At 34.5% G+C, this 23,919-nt stretch overlaps 1 protein-coding gene across 5 annotated transcripts in view; it reads left to right on the top strand.

The window, feature by feature from the left end:
* The window catches only part of DACH1 (dachshund family transcription factor 1), a 370,263-nt gene extending 346,782 nt beyond the window's left edge, over window positions 1–23,481 (top strand). For 2 of the 5 annotated variants that reach the window (XM_037377577.1, XM_037377581.1), the window contains one exon: window positions 20,704–23,481. In XM_037377577.1, the coding sequence (XP_037233474.1) occupies window positions 20,704–20,741 (38 nt within the window). In that variant the 3' untranslated portion in view covers window positions 20,742–23,481. The remainder of the gene's footprint in view (window positions 1–20,703) is intronic. The other 3 variants (XM_037377578.1, XM_037377580.1, XM_037377579.1) reach the window with 3 other exon arrangements.
* Window positions 23,482–23,919: the final 438 nt, after the last annotated feature.

The following is a 23,919-nucleotide window of genomic DNA, read 5'->3' as shown; positions in this document are numbered from 1 at the left end:
GAGCTATGTCAGGAGCAACTGGAAAGCTAGTAGAAATGTTATCATTGTAATATCTGAACAACTTTGCAATCTTTAATGGATTTAATCTTCACATCAGGAAATACTCCTGTGATGCAGAACAAAGCAATTACCTTTATATCATAGAGGGGCTAAGGAGCCTGATCATGGAGATGTTGGAAATCTGTGGTAGATCAGAGACTGAGCTTACATCTTGGAACAGCTAAAATTTTCATTCTGCCCTTCATATTTTTGCCCTTGGTTTTATGTGTTCCTTCATGCTCTCTCATTGTATAAACATATGAAAAACTAGGTGGAATTTACATACTTGAATATTGGTGGTAGGGTTTATGTCCCAGAACTTCATGCTAACAGAATACATGTAACACATCATCTGTGCTGTCTGTACACTTGCTCAGACTGATGGCTAACCTCTGTGTGTATCAAGGTGATGACAAAATGTACCTGGTATAAGTCTTTTCAAGTCTTCTTTGTTAGACACAGATTTGAAAATGCAGTAACATGTTACCTAGCATTATTTGATTATTACTTGATTTGATATGATTACCCCTCACATACCAAGTTGACCCTATGTGTTCAGCTCTTGTAAAAACGACCTGACATAAACTCTAGATTCTGTTACTTCTACATGAATATAACCAGTTTTGTTTAAATACTTTCCTTAGCGACATTTAAAAGGTTTGAATCTACAGTAAAGTAATGGGGAATGGGTTGTTTAATTTATGTAGGTTCTGCCAGCTTCCTAATCCCAAAGCTTCATAGATTTTTTTTCTTCAGCTTCCTGGTATACATACAGGCTCTGTATTTTCTATACTTTTCTACTCATAGAAGTGAAGATAAGGCGGTATCAGCTTTCTGTACTTCAGGAGCTGATGACTAAGCATGCATGCATTACTATGTGCTTTTCTTTTAATGTGTTGGCCAAAAACACAAAGAAGACATAGCATTTAATGAAGCCTGAGTCATCAAATGCAAATCTGTCCCTAAGTATGCTATGGCAACAGCAAGAAGCAAAGGAATTAGTAGCCATTTACATGGAGAGTATTCAATGCATTTCTTCTGTGAGGTAACACCATCTTACACCAGCAACAGCGCAATAGTTATCACTAAATCTTTTCATATGATCATCCCTACCTATATCCCTACCATATTCTTGAAATTACTGTCCCCATTCATGACCAAGGTAACCAAAAATTAGTAAAAGAATTTTGCCAAGTAATGTAATTTCTCTTAAAGATTTACACAAATATTTTTTGAGATGAGTTGATTGTTATGAGATGATAGTGACTGTGCTGGTGACTTCTTTGATTTATGTCGGAATTTATATATGTTCATGAGTCTATATTCCTGATCACATTCCTGGTTCAGGTGCCATTCCTGATCTGAGGTCTTGCTGTCAGACTCACCTACAAATCCAGATTTCAAGCCTGAAGGACTGTAGTGAGTTATATTTTGTGAACATTACATGAGGGTCTTCTTAACTATGGAGGACCATAGGGGAAAAAACTCTGAGGATACTTATTTGGAAGCATCACTCCAATTTGAAGCATTTTGGTAAGAGGCAGCACACAGGGTGAAGGGTAAGGCAAAACCTTTCAAGTACTGTGTTTCCAGCTGTTAAAAGGGAAGAGCCAGCAAGGGAATTAAAAAGGAGTGACAATTCAAAGAGGCAGGCTAGGAAAATATTTTTGCTGTGTGAATTTGTTTATACACCTCAGAGAGAAGTAAGCTTTAGTAGGTAAAATATGAGAAACAGCATATGAATTTACAGCCAGAGAGAGGGATAGGAAAATGAGGGGCAGAGACTTTTTATGAGAAGGAATTCAGACACTATGTTGTAAGGAAAAGTCAGAAGTATCAAACAAACAGGATACCTTGATTTTGAACTTCGCTGATGGACAAGATGAAAAGAATGGTTCATAGTGACTAAGAACAGATAGTAGTGGAGAAGAGGAGGAGGAATCTGAAAGGGTGAATGATTAACAGCTCTGTTTTTCCAGCCTGAGATTGTCAGAGCCGATAAACATGCACACAGAGAATCAGAAAACCAGGCTGAGGTTTTAGGTCAGACAGAAGGGAACAGGCCTGGAGAACAAAGGGCTGTGTCAATTACCAGCATGGATATGGTATTTCTGTTTGTGGATTAGACTACTTGGATACAAAGCATGGAGAGGGAGACAATGGGAGGAAGATTGCAGCCCTGGGAAATTAAAACAGAAATTTGAGGAAGAAGCCAAAAATATCAAACTGAGAAAGAAATCAGCCAGGTGAATGGAGCATAAGAAGATCCTACCAAAGGACAAACTTGAATATCAAAAAACATTTATAAAAGGCTAGTCTAGAAAAGTCTAGGAGGCAGGGTATGAGGTGCTAGTTGTAAGATTTGGCTAGAAAGAAATCATTAATGACAGCCATATTTCATAAAAGTTTGCAAATAAAGCTGACTAGCAACAGACTTGAGGCCAAGGAAGAAGGTTCTTCCAAGCATTTTGCAAGTATTATGGTTGTTCATCCATGTGTTTAACTGACACATTCTTAACCAAATTAGGAACATGGAAGTATTATATCCATGTTGGTAAAAACTATTCAATGAATAAGAAAGTTTCATGGGTTTTAACTTCGAGTTAAAGCCCTTCATTACATTTTATCTTAAGAATGTCCCTGAAGATAGGATCCTGTTTATACAGAATTAGTACAATGTGAGTTCAGAAATTTTCTTGAATATTTTTGCCTCTGTGGTAATTGCACTTGAGAATTTTCTTAATGGTAGTGATCATCTGTCAAAAAACCATCAAGCTAGGCATAGGCACATTTTCTCTCCTGTTGTTGTATTTAAAGAGAAAATCTCAGTATCTGTCAGATGCTGTAGGTTTGCCACCTAACTGAAAGAAGAAATAAATCAAACTACTGGCACTTTATTATCTGATTCCAGATAAAAGGTGTGTACACAGCAAAACTTAAGAAGGGAGATGCCTTCAGCTGGAACATGGTAAACAACTGGAAGGCATATTGCCTACTAGGGGGAAAAAAAAATACTTTGAGGAGGCCACATAATGTTACATCACCTTTAATTCTGCAAGAAGCTATGAAATTTAGAGTCTAAGTGAGCAAGTATTCTTAACAGCCTTCTAGAAGCCTGTTTTTGTGAAGAGTACCAGCTAGTGATTTTCATTGAGTGTAGAAAACCTGATTTGTACTGGTGTGTTAAGAATGAGAGCAACTGAAAATCTACCTCTATATACTCTGTCAAATGCATGCATGTGTATTCACATTATGGAAGAAGAAAACTTATTTTATGTTATCAGATTTGGAGAGGATATCATAAACTCTTTTGATAGAGCAATCTTTTGCTATAGTAGCTTAAACTACAGAATAAACTTATACCTTGTGTATTGCATATCATAAAATATGATTTAAATGAACAATATTGAAATCAAAGTTTCAATTTAGTAACTTGAGTGTATTGTTGTAAAAAGCCTAGTCAGTTATATTTATAGCTTCATATTTTCACAGGAAGAAAACAGTCTAGAAACCTAGGGATCCCTCATGCTTTATGCAAGTGCAGTAGGTTTTAGACAACAAGATCAGGTCCACGATTTGCTTTTCTTAAAACCTGCAATAAAAAATAAAAATAAATGCCACTGCTATACAAACTACAAAGGTGAAAAAATGCTGTATCTTGCATTTTTCTACCTCCTGTGGCTAGGGACAGAATGCAGACATGCCACAATAATGTTTTTTATTTCTACTGTTCAAACCATATTAATGAGAACATCATTTTGGAGAACTAATTATTTCTATTTGTCTTGTGTCACACTTTCTAATTCCCCTATATTAGCACAGCCAAAGCAAATTAATTGCTTTTCCAGCAGTTGAACCTTGTCCAAGAATGAGCTCACATTGCCTTCCAGTTTTGCAGTTTCTAGGAGTGCATTGTGTCAAAAATTTCTCTTGATACTAAACATAGCCCAGAGAATATCTTTACAGATTTCTGTTGCTGCTCACTTGATGAAATTTATAAGTTTAAGTGACCCACTAGGAAAGATAAAGTTCTTAGCTGCAAGATTATACATCAAAACAGTTAAAGTGAAATTAAAATTAAATGAATGAATCTCACTGAAGCAAAAAAGCAGTAATTAATGGTTCCCTTAATTGTCTTCATAAAATATTTGCATGGGTCTAATTTGCATAATTTGCATGTATTAATTAATCTTTCAAAGGAATTTTGTGCTGAGAGAAGCCAAAAAATCTCTTTGTTTTATTTAACATCTAATGAAATATTTATCTTTGTTAATGAACTTCTCATCTTCATTAAAATAAAAATTGCACAAGTTTGTATGTTTTAAATGTTTTTATAATTGAAGTATACAAAAAAATCTCTTCAGACCTATGATATCTGAAAAACAAACATATTATTGCACATTCTGTGTCATTTTGACTACAGCAACATTTAAAATTTGAGAAACCCTATTCACTCTACCAGAAGTTTTCAAGGGGGTTTAAATTACTTCATTTTTATGTTAATTGATGATTTTTTTTTTTTTAATTACATGTAGGGATGACAAAATAAACATTCTGGTATTTTTTATTATTGTCAACCTGTGATACATAATAGCTTTCATAGAACAGATCTTATGTATAGGAAATAAACCAACATTGTAGGTTAAAATTTACAATACTACAGGAGTTAGTACATGATATGGGGTTAGTTTATACTCTACTAGACTAACAGCTGAAGACAAAACAGTTTGTGAGTTACTGCCTGACATTTAATGATTGAACCTGGAATAAGACTGATGACACTAACAGTTATGAAGGACAGTAGTGGCAGAGGACCTAGTTAAATGATGGGTTGCAGCGATCAGCAACTTTGAGACACCATCCAAAATAGCTAGACATCCAGAATGCGAATATGCAGTGCAAAAAAAAAAAAAAAAAAAAAATCAATATTAGAGTTTCATGCAAAATTTGAATATGGAAGTATAAGAAGATGAAAAGAAATGACATACTCTGCAGAAAGCTATTTCTGTAAAAAGAATAGGTATAAGAGAACAATGGTTGTTTTTTGGGGGACAAAGGTGAAGGCTGCAACTTTAAAAAGGGGACCACCTAGAATCCCAAGGTAACGTATCAGCTACTTAATATTGTTGGAAATAGTATCTGTGGAGAAAGAATAGCAAAGTATGGTTAAAATAAAATATCTTCTGTACAGAATGTTAACACTGTATCTAGCAAGATCTGTGAAATGGATTTTCATTTTTTTCAAGGATAAGTACAATATTACTGGAATGATAAAAGTATACTTGAAATAGGGAAATGATTGGGGATTTAGAATACAAAGAAACTATATTTGCACAATGAAACGGCACGATGGGATTTGTACTCATTTTCAATATGCCTGCATATGCTTAAATCCTTGCACAAGGAGTTTATGAACACATTAATGTGTTTAAATTCATTTTAAACATGCAATACCTTAGAAAGCCAGCCCTGCAGAGATAGAAAAGCAGGAGCTGTTTAAGAGTGCTTTAAGATACAACACTCATTATATAAAAGAATTTAAGAAATGGGATGTTTAAGCTATCAATATCTATACAGTCATATATTCTTTACTACATTATATAATTTTTTCAACTTATAAGATATGGTGGAACTTTGCTGATACCATAATGGCAGAATAGATATTGCACTGTGTTACGAAGGTGTGGAATAACTGCTGAGGCAATGTAATTGTCTATAAAATACCCAAACAGTATCAGTGGGAGGGGTATGTCTCACTTGACATATTTGTGGGGTAGATGTCTTTATCTGAGCTACTTGTCTGGACATCTATTAAACTCAATGAAGAGTAATAGAGACGTCTCTCCCTTTGAAGAAAATGTATCATAATTTCCAATTTTCTTCATTGATTGTAAAGGGAGTCTACAAAACCAGCTCAAACACAGTGCTGGTGTCAGAAGTTGATGTGATGAATCTCATCTATTTTGTATTTCTCTTTTGCTAGCCTCAGAATTCCAACATCACTTGTGGCAGTAAATGTGCTACAAACAGCTGCATTTCAGTCACTTCTTGTAACTGCTGGTGTTGGAAATGAGTAATTGTGCATCACTTCTGGAGAAATACCCATAAGTGACAATTCCTTTTCTGCTTGGTATATTTTTGTAGTGTTTCCATACTGTACAGTTCTGAAAGTTGCATAAAGCATGACCCTGAACTGTAGAAAGGGTAACTTGAATTCTGCATTAATCCTGAAGCTTTGCAGCATTTAGTTCAATTGGATGCTACCATAGGAGGCACAAGTCATGAAACAAGAGTCTAAAGAAGCATTCCAAAATCTCTGAAGTAAGAACAAAAGTGGACATAAATTGGGAGGTGGAAAAAGAGGTAGACGAAGTATCACAGAACTCTAGAAGGGAAAATAGTATTGTATTACTAATATAGTTGCATTATATTACTGTAACTGTATCCCTGTATCATTGCTAGTTTCTAATGGACAATTAGCAAATGTTTCTCCATTGAAATGTAGTTTTGCTTGTAAACAAGACATGGTCTGGAATTAACTTGATGAAGCATAGAAGTCTACAATGTAGACATCTACATCTGTACTTATCAATCTCAACCCCCTCTGGAGGGAGTAGAGAGCAATCTCTACAACATAGTTCATCATAAAGTAGGTGTCTGTATTTCTCTTTTGTCTATGGAACGAGCATAACTACAGTCAGTACCTTGGTGTAAACCTCTACAAGCAAATTTAGTAAACTCAGTCACATTCCAGAAAAGTTGAACTACATTTCTGGAGTTGAGAAGGTAATTTACTTTTTGTTTGGTTGGTTGGTTTCGGTTTGGTGGTGGTTATGGACAATTTGTTTTCCATACAATAAATCCATTTTATGGTAGGGGTTCTAGTTATACTCCAAGATAGTCTAATTGCAAAGGATAGAGTGTGACACAATTAAAGTATATGCGAAGGAGTCACTGTCTTTGCTCATTTCACATTTTGTAGCAAAGGATCAAGGGGTAATATCAATTTCACAATTAAAATGGTAGAATTTGTTTGAGTTTCTTATATGCGTTAGGTCTGATGTTTTGCTATTGAATGATAAATTGTTTATTGGTAAAGGAATAGCTCATTTTGCATACTTCAGTGCACTTTTAGCCAATGCCTTAAGCCAGAACCAAAGCTTTATGCAGTCTTTATATACTGATTTCTTGGTGGCAGCACTGATACTTTGGTATCTCACAAGGGTGTTATGAAATTTAATTAATGTTTTTTAAAATATTCTGAATCTTGGATGAAAGGCACAATGGAAGTTCAGTTATGTTATTAACTTGTGCTTTTATATTTTCTTTGGTGACTGTTCAGAATTCCAGGCATGAAAAGGTGGCAAAGAGAGGCGATGCAAGATACATCAATTTACAACTATTTTCAACTAATTATAGTTAGCTTCCAATCTAGTACAGGGAAATAGACAGAAAAGTATTTTATGGGATTTAGTAAGGAAATAGTTTATTGCCATAATTTTGTGTAAAGGCAGCCTGCCTGGTTTTTCATATGAGAAAAATTTAACAGAGTAACTGACTTGAATTACTCTGGTTTAGAACAAAAATGGTGTATTACTGAGCCGCAGCATTTTGGTGTAATAGGTAACAGTGTCTCTTTTATAATCCTTAGATTGCTGTGGTGTCAGAAGTCCTGTTAAAAAGAATGATCATTCAACATTCACTTGATATATTCAAGAGGCAAACAAGCAGTTAGACTTAAAATGTACATAAAACTTTAGGGTGAAAATGTATCAGACAGGCAGCACTTTGAACAGTGTTAAGAGTTAAGAAGACAACCACTTTCCTAAAATGCCACTCCAACTGAATTGCTCTTACATCAGTTAAAAAAAAAAAAAATTAAAAAAAAAGATACCATTGTCATCAATGAAGCTATATTAAAAGTTAGCTGAGGGTCTGATGGCTTGATTTTAAAGTGGCCAAAGATTTTTGGTTTTGTCCTTTCTCTCTTTGCCAGTATGGTGAGAAAAAAAAAAAAAAAAGACAAAGCATTTTTATGTCCTTCAGAAATATGAAATATTTATAGTATTTAAAGATAAACAAATTCTTAATATGTTTGTAATATTCATGTAAATGCCTCATTGTAAACCAGCAAAGCACCCAACTACTATGCCAAATCTATTTTAATTCTAAAAGTAGCATTTTCTAGCAGTGTTTTTTTTAAATATTGATATAATTAAGAATGATAACATGAAACAATTTAGGCTTTGTATAATTCAAGCATTCAACTTTCCCATGGATTTGATTTGCAACTTGACCCATCTCTATTACTATCTCAATTTCCTATGAAAGAAGAAAAAAAAGGAAATAAATAAATCAACTAAGAAAAGTAAGTATAAAGGAAGTAGAACTAAAATTAACACATTTGGAAGGAATACTTAGCCAGCATCACGTTCCATCTATAGCTAAAATTTGCTGTCAGCATATATCTATAATAAGTATTTTTCCAGTGAACTGCCAGCTGGCTTGTAAAGAGGAAAATCTATTCTATAGAATAGGCTGCTAGCTTTAAAAAGAAATCTTTAGCTTTTCAACCCCTCACAGGAAGTATTTTGGTCATTGTAAGGTTCCATAACACCTGAAGGACATCCTGGGAGACAGCAGCATATATAATGATAATGTGATGTCATTTTGTTTTTCCTAGTTGAGAAACACAAAGCATGTATCGGTAATGGTAAAAGGAACATTTTTTCTATTATATTCTTGTCAGCCTTATTTTTTAAAAGTGATACAGCCTCTAATATCTTAGGAAAAGCAGCAATAGCATAATGTGTTTTGTCATGGACATTAGAAAGGATGGATCACAAAGTGCTACAGCTGGCCTTGGAAACAAAGTGTTATGAAGTCAGGACCAAAAAATTTACAGTGCTGGTTTATGTGCATGAAATTAGAATAGAGATTGTTAAAAATACACAATGCTATATTAGATAATTCAAGTTTGGGCTTGTTTATTTAGTCTCTGTTGATTCTGCAGATTTTGCATGTGACAAATTGTCAGTGCAACCCTTGCATTAAAAGACATGTATTTTTCATGATATTGTTTCATACTGCAATATGCTGGCTCCAAGTCCTTTCAAGTAATCAAGCTATATTGAATACAAACATAAAATAAAAAAGCAGCAATAATTTGCTCTCATTTTTAGCTTTACACTCTGACTCAAAGATATACACTCTCAGCCACTGAAGCAAGAACAGTTTCTTTGCACATTGATGAATTGAACATAAAAATATTGTGGTTGGATCAGACTCCTTGGCTTCACTGGAAATAGTGGAGGCATCATAGAAGTGGTATAACTGACAGGAGGATCTGTTCCATTTTCAACCTTACCATAAAATTTGTTATGACAATCACAGTTACCATCACTGCAGTAACTATGCCATCCTAAACAATCTGGTTCCCAATGCTAAAATACTGAAATGCTGAAACACTAATAAAATGTGCAAAAATCAGTTCTATTCCAGTTCCAAATGGGCAGTAGTTCCAGAGTTTGATCTTAAACATTCAGTGCACAGAAGAGTCGTAATTTTAGGAATTAACAACTAAGGTTTTCCTGTAGGGTTTTTTGTATTCTTGAAAAACCTGTGACACACTTAGTTTTTCCAGAAAAAAACGCACTTTAAAGCCAAGTATATTTTGCTGGACCAGATATTCAGTAAATATGTTCAAGTTATACTCAGTCCTTGCGTCTCTTCCTACTGAGATGGCATAGCATTAAGGGGATAGGACTACATGGGCTTTAAAACCTGCATTTGCAGGGTATCATACCACAAATACCATCTTATAGACAATTTTCTTGCATCTATCATCTAGGAAGGCTACATCAGAACTGAGTTCCTGCATTAGAAAACAGAGATGTTTTGTGTCTCTTTTTACTGTTTAATGTATATACAAGGAATAGTCAGTTGCTCTTCTATGATAAGCATATCAATTAATTTTATTTTCATGTTGTGGACTCTACTCCTTGTATTATACTAGTAGCCTGTTCTGAAATTATTCCATTTTAAATTGAGCTTGGTCATGGGTAACCAGCATCGTAAACACTGTTCCAGGGGAGGTCCTGCAAGTGACATGTACAATGCCATTAATATTTTGCTATTGAAAATAAACAGTGTAAGTGAAAAGCTATGGAGAAAAAAAAGGTGAAAAAGCAACCATGAAGTAACATTTTTCATTTCCTCTGTCTTGACAAAATCACACTTCCAAGCAAGAAAATTTTACACTTCAGATATTTTGCACAGGTCATTGCTTCTCACTCCAAGGTAGTCACTTGATCTTGGAGTCACTGGCTAAGACTGCTCTGTGGTTTAATTTAGCCATTCTCTTTTCTTACTTTTTGATGATGGACCATGGTGCTAAGTTCTCTCTGGGAAAGCATGCTGATTCCATATGGTCTGGGATTTCTGTTGTGGGGTGCATCCGGAACACAGTCTGTCATGACATGTTTTTTTCTGAGGAATCTCTATTGGCAAAGACACAGAGTGGTGCCAAACTCAAACCACCTGGCCCTAAGGCTAATTGAGTTTTTCCTGGGAGGGCAGAATAATAATTTTGAAGTACCTATCTGAAATTATGTTACCACTGAGAGGGAATGGGAAAGTTTGGCTTGTCACCACAGTACTTAAATGCATCTATGAAGGTATGCTCAAGATGGAAGTTTACAGTCAGTTAGGGGAACTAGTTTGAGTTATGAATTGAAAAACAATCTGCCTCGGCCAGCATTAGCACTTGTCACAGAAACAGTGTTCCCTTGTAATGTAAAATGCTAGTATTTTTCATTCCTTATAGGAACAAAAGTATTTTGCTTAAGTACTGCTTCATAGCTAACTACTAGGTTAAACCCCATATAGATCTTCAGCTTGATTCTTCCTCATATTTAACGTCAGCTGTTTTTTTCAGTTTTGTAGTTGTGTTGCTCGTGCTTAGCCCCAGGAACTTCATCAAGGTCTGTTCATATTTCAGTGTGGTAGTAAGGATTATGTGTGACTTCAGTTCATTGCTCATTTCATAGGGCATGACTTCTGGTTTGGTCTCTGTCACCTTGATTCCTGTTCTGGAGCTGACTGCTTGGTGCCATTGTCTTCCATAAGCTTGCTTTCATAACAAAATACCTAAAAGCAGCAAGCTTATATTGCATATGTTTTGACATCCCATGCATCCTTAATAGATTTTCCATAAGCTTACTACTGTGCAATCCATCTATTTTACAGCCTCATTCCTTCCTGTTCTACACATGACTCTTTCTTCATGTTTTGCATTGGGCTGTTACTGTGTTTTAGCACACAGATGAGAACAGGGGTGTTGGGATATTATAGAAAAGTGTGATGTTAACGTGATATTGATATTAGAAAAGGATTCCACACATTCCAGAATTGATGTATGCAGCTTAATGGAAGTAGTAAAGCTAGATGCTTTCTCTAAATGGCCTCTGTTTTCCAGTAAACTTTGCGGCATTTGAAACGACATCTCAGTAACCTGGATTAAGGAAAAGCCAGATCATACTCTTGTATTAATTGTGGGGTTTAAGTCTAATCTGAAAACAGCAAAACACTAGTCTGCCTTTTAGTTATTGACGTATTACATCAAATGGAAATTATTTCTTTAGAAAAGAAGTAGCTTGTAGAGAGGAGTAGGGTAAGTCTGTGATTCTGTGACTCAGAAGAGATGCTCTGCGTAGCAGTAGGTACTCAGAAGAGATGCTCTGCATAGCAGTAGGTATTAGGTAAGTCTTTTCTTGTGTTTTAAAAAGTAGTCTGAGCTAAATCTCTAGAAAAGATAATACTTCTGAAGAGCTCATCTCTGTAAGTGATTTGTATATGCTGAAGGAAACAAACGCCACACTGGTGATGGAAAAAATACATTGCTAGTACTAGCCATGGCCACAGCTATTCCTAGTAGAAAAATCATGATCCATGTTACTATTCCCAGGCTTTCATAAAAGACCTTTATTAGTCCATGCTTTATTGTGTGATCTGCAATTGTAAACACATGTATCACACTAATATTATTAGCTTCTAGTTCAGCAATGGAAAGGATCTGTGTGTGTGTTTCTGTATGTGTGTGTATGGAGGGTAGTTTTAAAGAACTAGTAATTTTTATATGTTTTTGCACAGATATTTTCTGTAACTTGATCGCAACTCAAGCAAAAACTGCTGAAAGCTCCAACAAATGCTGATCTATTGTATTTTATTCAAATGTCATTGTATGAATATTTTTTTCCTCTCCAGAGAGAAAAATAATTATTTTTAAGACTGTTTGAATATTAACTTTATGATTGGTATTTTTTATGTAAGATTACTTTGGTGATGATGTTTAGCGTAAAAAAGTGATCATTTGAGCAAAACACTAGAAAAGGACACAAAATTGAGAAAAGTGGAAAGAAGAGCAGTCAAATGAAAAAGATGAATAGTCATTCCTGTTTCCATGAAAACTTTGAAAGAAAAAGAAGAGGGTATCAGGCAGAAACCAAATTCCAATACTCAACTCTTTCTCAATTTTATGCTATCAGATCCAAGGTTGCTTGTTGATTGGCCTGCTAGAAAGATAGTAAAAAGACTTATGTTGCTGAAAACATGATAGCAAATAAAGCACACCTTTTTGCAGAGTTTATAACTGTTTAATGCAGGACAAATTGTTCAGCGCAAAAATTATCCACACTATGTTACAAACAGCACTGAATACAATGAGCTGTGGAAGCTCACAAGCTGACTGTATTTAGCTGTGACTTCATCCTTTAATAACTTTTCCACATGATTCTTCAGTTGAAGGTGTTTTGGTTTGTTTTTTCTCTGTTGGCTTTTTTCTAATAATTTTAAATTTTTTTACCAACAGAAGTAACACAATACAATGCCTTAGTGACTCAGGTTCAATGCTTGTTAAGTAATCAGTTCTGTTCTGTTTATACAAACAGAAAAAGGGTTGCTAAGTTCATAAGGAAACAATAAAAGACGGTGTGATTTAAAAAAAAAAATCTATTTATTTCAAAGAGTTTCTCATCTTGCCAGTTCAGTCTTTTCAGTGTTCAAAACGGCAAGCTCTCTGTGTTTTATATGATCTTGAAATAATAGAAGGTGACATGTTCAGGTAGTCCATGTTTTGTTAGTTTACTAAAGACCAGACTGATGACCCTTAGCTTGCTCCCACAGTATTCAGTGAGATAATGAAAACATATATTCATTATTAAAACACATGATAAAATTACTGAAAGAAGATCCTGACAGTTAATAGTTAAAATAACTGCATAAAAGATGTTTACACACTCTCTTTTTATATAGCATGTTTTAGGGTTTTGTCAGAAAACTCAGACATAGAATTAAAATCTGCTAAGTATAAATTATTATTTTAAAAAGACAGACATGAACATCTCAGTCTCCTGAATATTTGCACTGAGTATTAACACAAATGTATTTGTACATGAATGTTAAGTAGAGAAAAGAAAGGTGTGTGATTAATAACAATATGCAAATTTGAAACTAATTTATTGGTGTTATACAAAGGGCAAACTAGGATAGTGTTTGGCCAAATATGTTTACATACTTCATATTTGCATGAGTTTATTGAACATGCAGTGTGAAATCACCCATCTTTGCATAAAAACTGGATAAGCGCTTTTTTCTTAAGAACAAATTGCTCCAATTTTAAAGCCTCTATGGTTGAGCTTGCTTTCCTACATCTCCGGTACTCCACTCTAATTCCACTTGGGAAGAGGGCAGTGGATCCATCCATGTTCCCCAATACATGACCTACTTTTGCTGTCAGTAACATCAGGACAGTGTAGGTGTCTCTCCGTCCCATCCCTTCTTTTCAGTGTCAAATTGCAAAGCTCCAGCATTCTGATTAACCTCGTACACTGGGAGGAGTCTCTTTCCCTCACAACATACTATTTAGCATTTCATCAGGAAAATTACAGAAAGTTACGTTCAGTTGATTCCACGACTCCATTTTACAAAAGCTGGGCTTTGTATTTTCAGTCACACTTCGCAAACTCTGAAAAAGACTCAACCTCGTAATAAATGATTTTCCCATGATTAAAAAGTTAAACTCCCTTTTTTATCTTCCTGCTTCAGTAGAAAATAAATCCTCCTTTGCCTTGATTTTGAATAAAATATATGAAGAGGATACAAAAATATATCTCGTCCTTAATTGACTGCTTCCTTTAAATTTTTTGAAGAGGGGTTACAATTTGACTAAGATCCCTTCCATCTGTCACAATACTGTTGCTTTTATTTTGACTTCCTGTTGCTGTCTTATCAAATATCACATGAATCATTACCATTTGTTTGCTATCCCTTTCTTTTGTTTTGTTTCTCTTCCTCAAAATGATTAAAACATCAGGTTGACTGAAAGGTTAGAAGTACACTGTGATTCACATTTGCCCGATCTTATTAAAACAAATAAACCAACCAGTTATATAATTTAAATGTGCTTGAGCTATGGCTTGCAGATGCTTTTATCAGCTCTGGGCTGAAGAGGTTGTGTGCATTCGGGCATGCACGTACAACTGTTCTTTGAAAGGGACAAACCTCATTAGATTACAGGTGCCTGGAAATAACTTCTGAGAAAATAGCTGCCATTTTCAATAAAGCTACTTCCTAACAGGAAACACAATTTATTGTGTTCTTTAGCACAAGTAAGCAGCTTTTCTTTTATTTAGATAAAAGTAGTCCCATTTAATGTCACAAATATTTTATTTCTTTTAACCTGTTGGACTGAAGGTGGATCATATTTTTCACTCTAATATTCTAACTTACCTTATAAACTGTTGTGGAAAAGACCTGTAATGATTCTTAAGTTAAAAAAATATGCATTACACTAACTTACAAGTTATTTCATTTACTTGCCATGCCATCTTTTCTTGTACAGAGTCAGAAATGCTTCATTATGCCTCAACTTGCTGGACCTGAAGTTGGCAGTTTGGGATGGCTGTAGGGTGTGGCAGAAGTGTGTATATACTGAATTTCAGTACAAAGTCTGTGCTATCTTTAGTGACACATGGGCTAGTCCTGGGGATTTTGTGTTTCAACATATGTCCTCATTTTAAACAAGGACTCTAGGCATAGGTTAACTCAGTCACCAGCCGTGGAGATGGACTTCAGATGGATTTTTATGAGCCAAGAACCTACAGTTTCAATTAAATAAGTATGCACATGTGGGGTTTTGTTGTTGTTGTTTTATTTTTATTTGTGCTAACATAGTCCATAGAGATCTGAGCTAACACTGCTGTACCTTGCTAAGGACAAGAAAACAGACTAAGAAACCATCAGTGCACAGAATCTCTTGTTACCTAAAAAGAGAAGGGAAGAGAGAAAGGTTAAAAGAGAAAACAGAAAAACAGAAAAGTGAAATCACAGATCATTTCAGAGTCAAAGCTGGGAATAAGATTCCCATCCTTACTTGTTCCCTTATGTTCTTATTGATGAGGCAGAAATCTACATAAAGTAGGTATTCTTTGAAAGTACACAGATTAATAGATCCACCATTCAGATATCCTTAAGACCCATTTTGAATGAAGGTCAGCTTATATCACTGTCCTGCACATATTTGACAAAATTATGTTAACTGTAGTTAGGAACTCTAGTGACTAAAATTGGTGTTACTTTGATGTAAGGACTTCTGGATCATGGGCTGGCATTTACTATTCTACAGCTCACCAATTATGACCATAAAAAATAACAACTAATAATAAATTAATACAATATTATACAAACCTTGATGTCCTAACTTTTCAAAGCTCCCACTGAGATTTCTGATCTTATAATTAATTTTTCTTATACATTATTTTGTCCTTTTTTTCTTTTTAACTTGGACTCTGTGGGTTTCTTTCTTATTAGCTATCTGTGACATGCTACCATATCTTTTCCATTGGTTGATTGGTTGTCTTTTCCCCCCAAAGCTCCTAACTTTAAGAAATGCTTTATCCAGTTACTAAGGAGAGTCTTCTTCCATAGGCTTTTCTGTGATAGCAATTGACTGAATTCAGGTGTGACACCATGCCTTTGACGTTGATTTGCAGATTTTCATAAAACAAAGACTGCAGTATGCTCTTATGATAGTTATGATGATCACTGTTGTTATGTTTGTATTTAAAGGAGCTCTCAGGATACAAACTAAAATATGATATGTTTGGAGGCAAACAACCCCAGTGTTACTTGCATTGAGTGGCAGAAATACAAATGTTACCATCTAAGGGATGATTTATTTAATTTGTAACCTGTGGCCAAACTTTACATTTCATTGTAGATTTTCATCGCTTTCCAGGATGCATATTATTAGGAGTAGTATTTGAGTAGGTTTATGGTTTTATCTCAGAAAATGTTGGATCCATAGAGGTACTTACTACAAGCTGCCCACAGAACACTAGTGTGAATCATTCCCCATCTGACATCTCTGTGGGAATGCATTTCAAGGCATGCGATTTGTTTCAGCATTGCAAACTTTTATGTCAGTTCCATTTGTTTGTTTCTTCTAACATTTATGACCTTTTAACTATTTGGGCATGTTAATTCAAAAACCTTGAAATGAGTCTTAATTAAAAAGGGATGATCTAAAAAAAATACTCCCTCACTCTGGCTAGAATTTCTGTCATATCAGTCCACAGACAAAAACTAATGAGATTTAGGTTTTCAGTTTGAGTTACTAGCATGAGCTTGTGTGATCTTGCTGAACACTGCCATTTGCAAAAGAGCAATTAAAACAGATGACAATCTGCTAATCATGCACAGTTCTATTTAGAAATGTAGCAGTATTTTCCCAGTTTGTGTTTTTGCTTGACTTCCTAAGAGTGAAAGGAAGTTCTATGTATTTATATTGTGTATAAAAGTATGTAAATTTGGGAAACTTTATCACAGATCAACAATTTTCAGTAGGCTAAAAATATACTGCAACATTGTAAACATTTTTAGAGAACACTATGTGTGTATTTGTGTAGTATGTTTGTGTACATATATCTGTGTTTGTGTGAATAGTATATTCTATATTTTTTTACATAAAATTGTTTTTATGCAGATAGACAAATTCTGCATTTGTTAACAATACAAAGTAATGCACCATGTATATAAAACTTGAAGAAAAGCTGATCAGGAGGTGGGAAGCAGGAGTACACATGGTTTGGGATTTAGCAGTAGTGGCATGTTCACAATGAGTTACAGAGGATGAGCTTGCTTGATTTGCTGGTCACTGGTCACCCTCATGATTTTCAGGTTTTGCTTGTGATTTTAGCCTTGAAATCATGAAGGCCTCTCAGTGGTGGTGCTCCACTGATGTTCAGATAGGAACACTGGCTACGCCTAGAGGTGAAGTGATTCTGGTGGCTATGACAGCAATACTGAGAAGTTCCAGTCATTTCGGAAGAACCTCTGGACAATGAAAATTGAGAGAGAAATGGTTAGGAAGAACGGAATAGGAGTCCTAGGAAAAGAGACGGCAATCAGATATAGGTGTTGTATTTGGCCACAACATTGTGATGTGAGATTGTTATTCCTCTGCAGAGTTACCACTGTTCTTCCTAGTATGTCTAGGTCTTATTTGAAGTCTGTATTTCAGCAGCGCAGTGCTTTTTGCCTGGTGTACATTCTGCATGAGTGGCTATGTGAGCTTCTCAGCTATGCACAGGAGCATGCTGCAGGCGTATAAAGCCTAAAGAAATTATTTTCCCATCTTCTTCCAAACTCATGATTTGAGAGGGTGGGCAGTTCCACAGATACTGTGATTTTTTTTTTAATGTTGGCACTATAGGTTCTAAAGAAAAGGATGTTCATTTTACACTTCATTCTGTCATGACTTATCTTGAGAAAATAAAGGAAATATTTTACAGTTCATAGCAACCCTTGAACTCCTCCTATTTTATTTACTATTACTTAATCATTCAATTGCTTTATCTGTATCATAACATGGCAGGATTTATTTTAAAGTTGATGTGTCTAATGCTTGCTTCTTTTTGCCATATGTTAGGAGAATTAGTCAGACACATTAATAAGGAACATATCTGTTTTATAATAAGCCTAGCAATAATACTAGATCAACTGCTGAGTCCTATATGGAATTTTAAGTCCATTATCAGTACAGAAGATTTAATTGCACCTTTAATGGACCATCATATAGTTATTTGAGGAACAGGAAGTTCTATGCTTATTGTATATATCCATTATAAATGTTTTTAAGTTATATAAACAAATATCCTCTTACTTTGTAGGTAAGACGCTTTGTAAAGCTGCCCATTTCTTTTATTGTTCATTTTCTGCAGACACAGAATACAGGATCTGATAGTGTCTTCCATTAAATCTGAAAAACCTCCTATTGACTTCATGGCCAGATTGGGTCCTTGAGCAGTGTAAAATAGAGCTGACTTGAAAATGTACTGCTGTTCTCTGCAGATTGTTCATCTTTTGTGGCCTGCTACAAGGATTCCACTTCCTACAGCTGTATCTTTAATTGAGAATACATTTTAATAAATATTTTATTTTAAAAGGTATATGGAGACCTAATATACTAAAATAAAATACAAGTTACTGACTGTAGGTTATCTTAATGTTTAGGTGTGGGAATTCTGCATAGCACTCATTAGCAAGTGTGCATTCAGGATAGCCAAAGTGCTAGTATATATACAGAATAATTCTCCTACAGAGGTATCCAGACAGCTTTAGTGCTGTAAATGTCTATTGTGTTTATTCAAAATGTTTGAGAGAATTATACACAACTATAGCCAGTAGTAGCTCTGGCTATCCTGTACTTGATGCAGGTTTTCTTTTGAGATGGTTTACCAGGCCTTCAGTTTTACCAAGCTCCGTTTCAGAAGTCCCTTCTTTCTCTCCTGAATTCCTATAAGCATTTTGGTTGCTCTTCATGTGTCAGATAAGAATAAAAGGCCTTTAAGTTAAGGCCTTACTCAATTTCTTTTTTATCTCTCTTCAGTGCACAAAGATGGTAAAGAGCAAAGAGAATGGGGAAATGATTCTGAGTAGGAGCATTCTAAGTGATGGGAAAGTTATCATCTGCTCTGCCAAATAAAAATAAAAATTTTAAAAAATCTAAGAACATGAAAAAAATTGAGAAAGGGCACAGGAAAATGTAAAGACAAGGGAGAAAGTAGGAAAATGGGGTACACCCCAGAAGCTTGAAAAATAAAACTAATGGAAAAGGAAAACCAGAGGGACACTAGACAAGAATCACTGCGTCAGAGTGATTGATTCCAGTCTGTTTTTTTCCCCAGCAGTTCTGATAGGACCTAGACAACAAAAATTGTAAAGGGGTGTGCAGAAGGTGTGAATTTTTACAGCTGTATGAGATGTACATTTGTCTGCTTTCAAGCCAAACTTTTCTTTCTCTCAACAGTTACAGTAAGCTTGTAGAAGTGATGCCACATATGTCAATGATAGCCAAGCACTTCAAAAGTTTCAGCATTCATTTATATAGGTTTATCTTACACTATTGTTTTCCTGTATATCTAATAAGATTTTTAAAGACTAGTTTGGAATAAAAAGGTTAGACTAAGAAAATTAAACCAGAAACAAGTCTGAAATCTTATAAATGTTTGCAGATTTCACTTGGATCAAAAGAAGAGTTTCATGCAGACTTGAAGAGTTCTGATACAGCTTGTACTTTTAGATGAATTATATTCTGAAATATAAGTAGTGTTTCATAACTATGCACTGTGGAGGCTTAATATGCTTCATAATGTGCTTTACTCACAAGGGAGCAACACTTTCTATCCTATAGGTCAGAGAACTAAATAATTTTTCTGTTTAAAAAAAATAAATCAGAATCTTTGTATTGCGATGAGAATAGATGCATATAACATGTCCATGTCCCCGGTGAAGAAAAAATTTCTTTATATTTGTAAATTAGGTGAAAATATGTAATGGCAGAATGTTCTCTTCAACTTTTTCTATATCAAGAGTTATTGGCTAGGTGAGCTTACTGTTTCTCATGTTCCCTCTCCATCACACATATCTCACTTAAATATATGCTCCTCTCTTGGTTGGAAAAAACATTGAGAGAGACATGCTTACATCTTTAACACAGTAATTGTTCAGTTATTCTCATTCTCATTTATGGAGGAAGGATGCTATACTTCACTGATACTGATTAAATATCCTATACTGGGTTCTATATAAATAGCTACAAATGTGCACAATGGTTACATTACATGGTATATTTAACAACATAGCTAAATCAGAAGGTATGAGCTATGCCTTTAGTGATGGCAGTACTAAAAATTGCATGCAAGAAGATTTTTGCTCTGCAACCATGAAGGAAATAATTGCTGTTCAACACTATTCAGTTGAGTTTGCATATCAGTAAAAACACATGCACAGAGGCTCCACCTACATTCCTAGTGCCCTAGCACTGATATGAGTGCAGCATATATTAAAGCTTTAGAAGGTGTTATAGTATTCACAATTTGCAAAGTGTGTGTAATTTTCAACGGAATTAATTTGACCACTGTCAGATGAAATTGCAGTGGTGATGTCCAGGGTTTTTTTGGGTTTTTATTTTTTTATTTTAAACATGAGATTTATGGGAGGACTACTTCTGCTGAGGTGTTAAAATCTTGAGGTTTGCTTTTTTTTTCTTTTCAGTTCATTGCAGATATAAATATATAAAGCAACTTTTTCTTTTTCATATTTTAGATGGAAGACTTTATTTGAAAACTACTGTCATGTATTGAATTTTTCCTGCTGAAAATAGCTGTGCTACATTAAAGAACTTTGCAGTAAGACATTGGCTCATAAGGAGTTCTGTGGAAACAAAGCGTTTTCAAGCCAACTTCTTCAACTTCATTTATCAATGTTCTTCAAATTTTTAAGAATTCTGCAAGAGTGTCCTCCTTTGGTTATCTCCCGTGGCTCAACCCGGAGACCTAGAGAATGTTTGTAAATGTACAGTAGCACTCTTCTTACAGTGAAAATCTGCGTCTCTGCGCCGGACTATTGTATCCAAAATTACAGGTGGGTCAGAACAAGGCCGAGTATTCCCTTTTTCAAGGAATGCAGACTCTGTCTGATGATTCTATATTTGAGCACATCAAATGATCCTTCCAGCAGTGTCCAAGTACACTTACAGACTGTTATATCATACCGAAACCAGCAAGACAGCTCAGAAATGAACTTGTAGAGGGCATAAGAGGATTCTTATTAAAAAAAAAAAAAGAAAAAAAAGAAAAAAAGAAAAAAATGGTAAAAGAAAAAAAATTGATACATTCAGTTTGCAAACTATAATCGTGGGTTTTCTTCTAAAGACATTTTTTCCACATGCTTTCCAAGAGACCAACACATATATGTTAGACTACATTAAGTGAAATGGAATTTTGTGTAAGTGAAAAGAAATGCTGAATGTAAACAAACTGTTTTACTGTTCACAAAGTCTCTTTTCCTAAAATAAAAAAAAAAAAATACAATAAAAAGAGTAATAATTTCTCATTGTAAACTGGCAGGGGTTTATGAAATAAAAGACTTCGCTTCTTATCAGACTGTTGGTCACTTGTACAGTATATAACACAAATCACACAAGGAAGGTATTATGTATGCAGTAGAAATCTAGAGTTTAGGAAATGAAAATTTTAGATAATATTGTTTTGTCACCCTGTTGGTCAGAAAGACACCTTTCTAGTTTTAACGCATGCAGGCATGTAAATATTTGTCCTGGAGTCACAGTATTACTGAATGAGATCTTAAGCATCTGGTAACAAGTCAGAATTCTGTATCAGCCACTTTTATTTGTATATTGAGCCCTGATTAGTGCCCTGGTTAGAGCACTTTTAAGAATGGACTGTGGCTGAGCAGCAAGTCAAAATGCCAGAAATATTTTTATATGTTAATGTCATATTACGTCAATGTTGCTAAAAAAAGAAAACCTAACAAACACTTGATGTATCAGTCCAATTCCACGTAGAACTGAGTGATACGGTTGAAGTCTAATTGTCCCTCCCACCTTGTCTTAGGGATGGGTGGTTATGTGTTACTTTCACTGTCGTTATGAAAGCTACAATATGTGTTTTCACCTTTGTGCTGATAACTGGAAGTAAGCTACAACACAGTGCTTATTACATTACTAAAAATTATGTTCTTTGCGTACTTTTGGGTTACCCCTTTAAAGACTGATTTTGTGAATCAGTGCTATTACTGTAAGTTTTGTGATTATGCTTTCTTCATCTAATGTTTTATGCATATAAAATATTATTTATTACATGGAAACATATCAAAACCTTAAATGTCTAAGATGCCTAACTTAAAGCAAATATTTCTTTAAAAATAGTTCTGATTGGATATTAATATTATTTTGTCAAAATAAAAATAATCTAATGTTTTGTAAACTCTAGCACTGAGCTTCTATAGTTTGTAGGTCTTCCTTGCAATACTGGTACACATTTATTTTGTGCAGTTCATATTTACTTCACCACAATCCTTTTTTAACAATAGAAAGATGTATATACAAGTTCACATCACAGTAATTTTTTTTAAAGAAATATTGAGCAATATTTTTCATTAAATATTGTTACCTAATACTTTGTAGTGATATTATTTTCTAACCATGATTCTTTCATAATTTTCATAGTTGCTTGAACACATATGGGATTCTGTACTCCAGTTTTTTCATATGCAGTCTTTAAAGGGTTAACAGCTGTAAAGTTAGATGGACTTGTGGCAAGCTTTTGAATCATTCATATCTGAAAGAGAATTAAAAGCCTACAACTGAAATATGTAGTAGCATCTACCATTGCTCTGCTCCTTGCATAGAGTCACCTGTAAGTAGGTTTAGTAGTTTTACAGTATATACTTTCAAGACCTTTGGGAATGCCTCAGTGTTTGGCTTGGTACATAAATGGAAATGTTAAGGATTAAGGGGGAACCAATTTATAAGCTGGATGTTTAGAAAGAATCTTGCGAAACCCAGTGTAAATATTACAGACCATGAGATGTTACCGTAAGTTGATTTTTTTTTTGCCCCTCTTTAGTTATACAGGTTTTGGGTTGGTATTTTGTTTTTGGGTTTTGATTTGGATTTTTTTGGGGCATAGATTATGAAGAGAAGTTGTGCTCATGTTATTGTTTATATGCTTTTGTAATCTTAAAGATATTAACGTCTAGTTGTTCTATATTATAACCACATTTGCGCTCTATGCAAGCCCTTGGAACAGAACATACTCATCTTCATGTAGGACCTATGAAAATTGTCTATTTTTATCTATATATTTAAAGTTTTCTAAAAATGAAAAAAGGTTATTACGAATTTTGTTGTACAAAATCTGTACAAAAATCTGTTTTTACATCATAATGCAAGAATTGGAAATTTTTCTATGGTAGCCTAGTTATTTGAGCCTGGTTTCAATGTGAGAACCACGTTTACTGTTATTGTATTTAATTTTCTTTTCTTTTCAACAATCTGCTAATAAAACTGTCTGAAATCTCCCTGTGACTTTATTTACAGTTCATCTTTATTAAATTTTCTGAAATGTATAACATCAGAGGAATATTTACTTTCTAATGGGAGGCATCTAAAAACAACATAAGTCAGCTCTTTGTAATGTGAGGAGAACAATGCTGAATGATTTTATTTAACATGCAACTGCTTCTATCTCTAATATGAATTACTGTGGTGAAAAACATCATAAAAGCACACTCTGTGGTTATTGTTTAACAAGCAGATTTTCCATATTTTTTTTTCTTGCCAGCTAAGCAAACTGCCCCCATCTACATGATTTATTTATGTACATTTCTCAGTTTATGAAGCTGTTATTTGTACCTTTTTCCTTTATATTGTGATATTCCCATGATTCTTATTTCACAAAGCTTTGTGCTGAATAATGTAAAGTGGACACATTGATGGAACAAAACATATTATTCCCT

Source organism: Falco rusticolus, chromosome 2 (assembly GCF_015220075.1).
Source record: "Falco rusticolus isolate bFalRus1 chromosome 2, bFalRus1.pri, whole genome shotgun sequence".
NCBI classification, from domain to species: Eukaryota; Metazoa; Chordata; class Aves; order Falconiformes; family Falconidae; genus Falco; species Falco rusticolus.
This window is presented reverse-complemented; position numbering and strand designations above follow the sequence as displayed.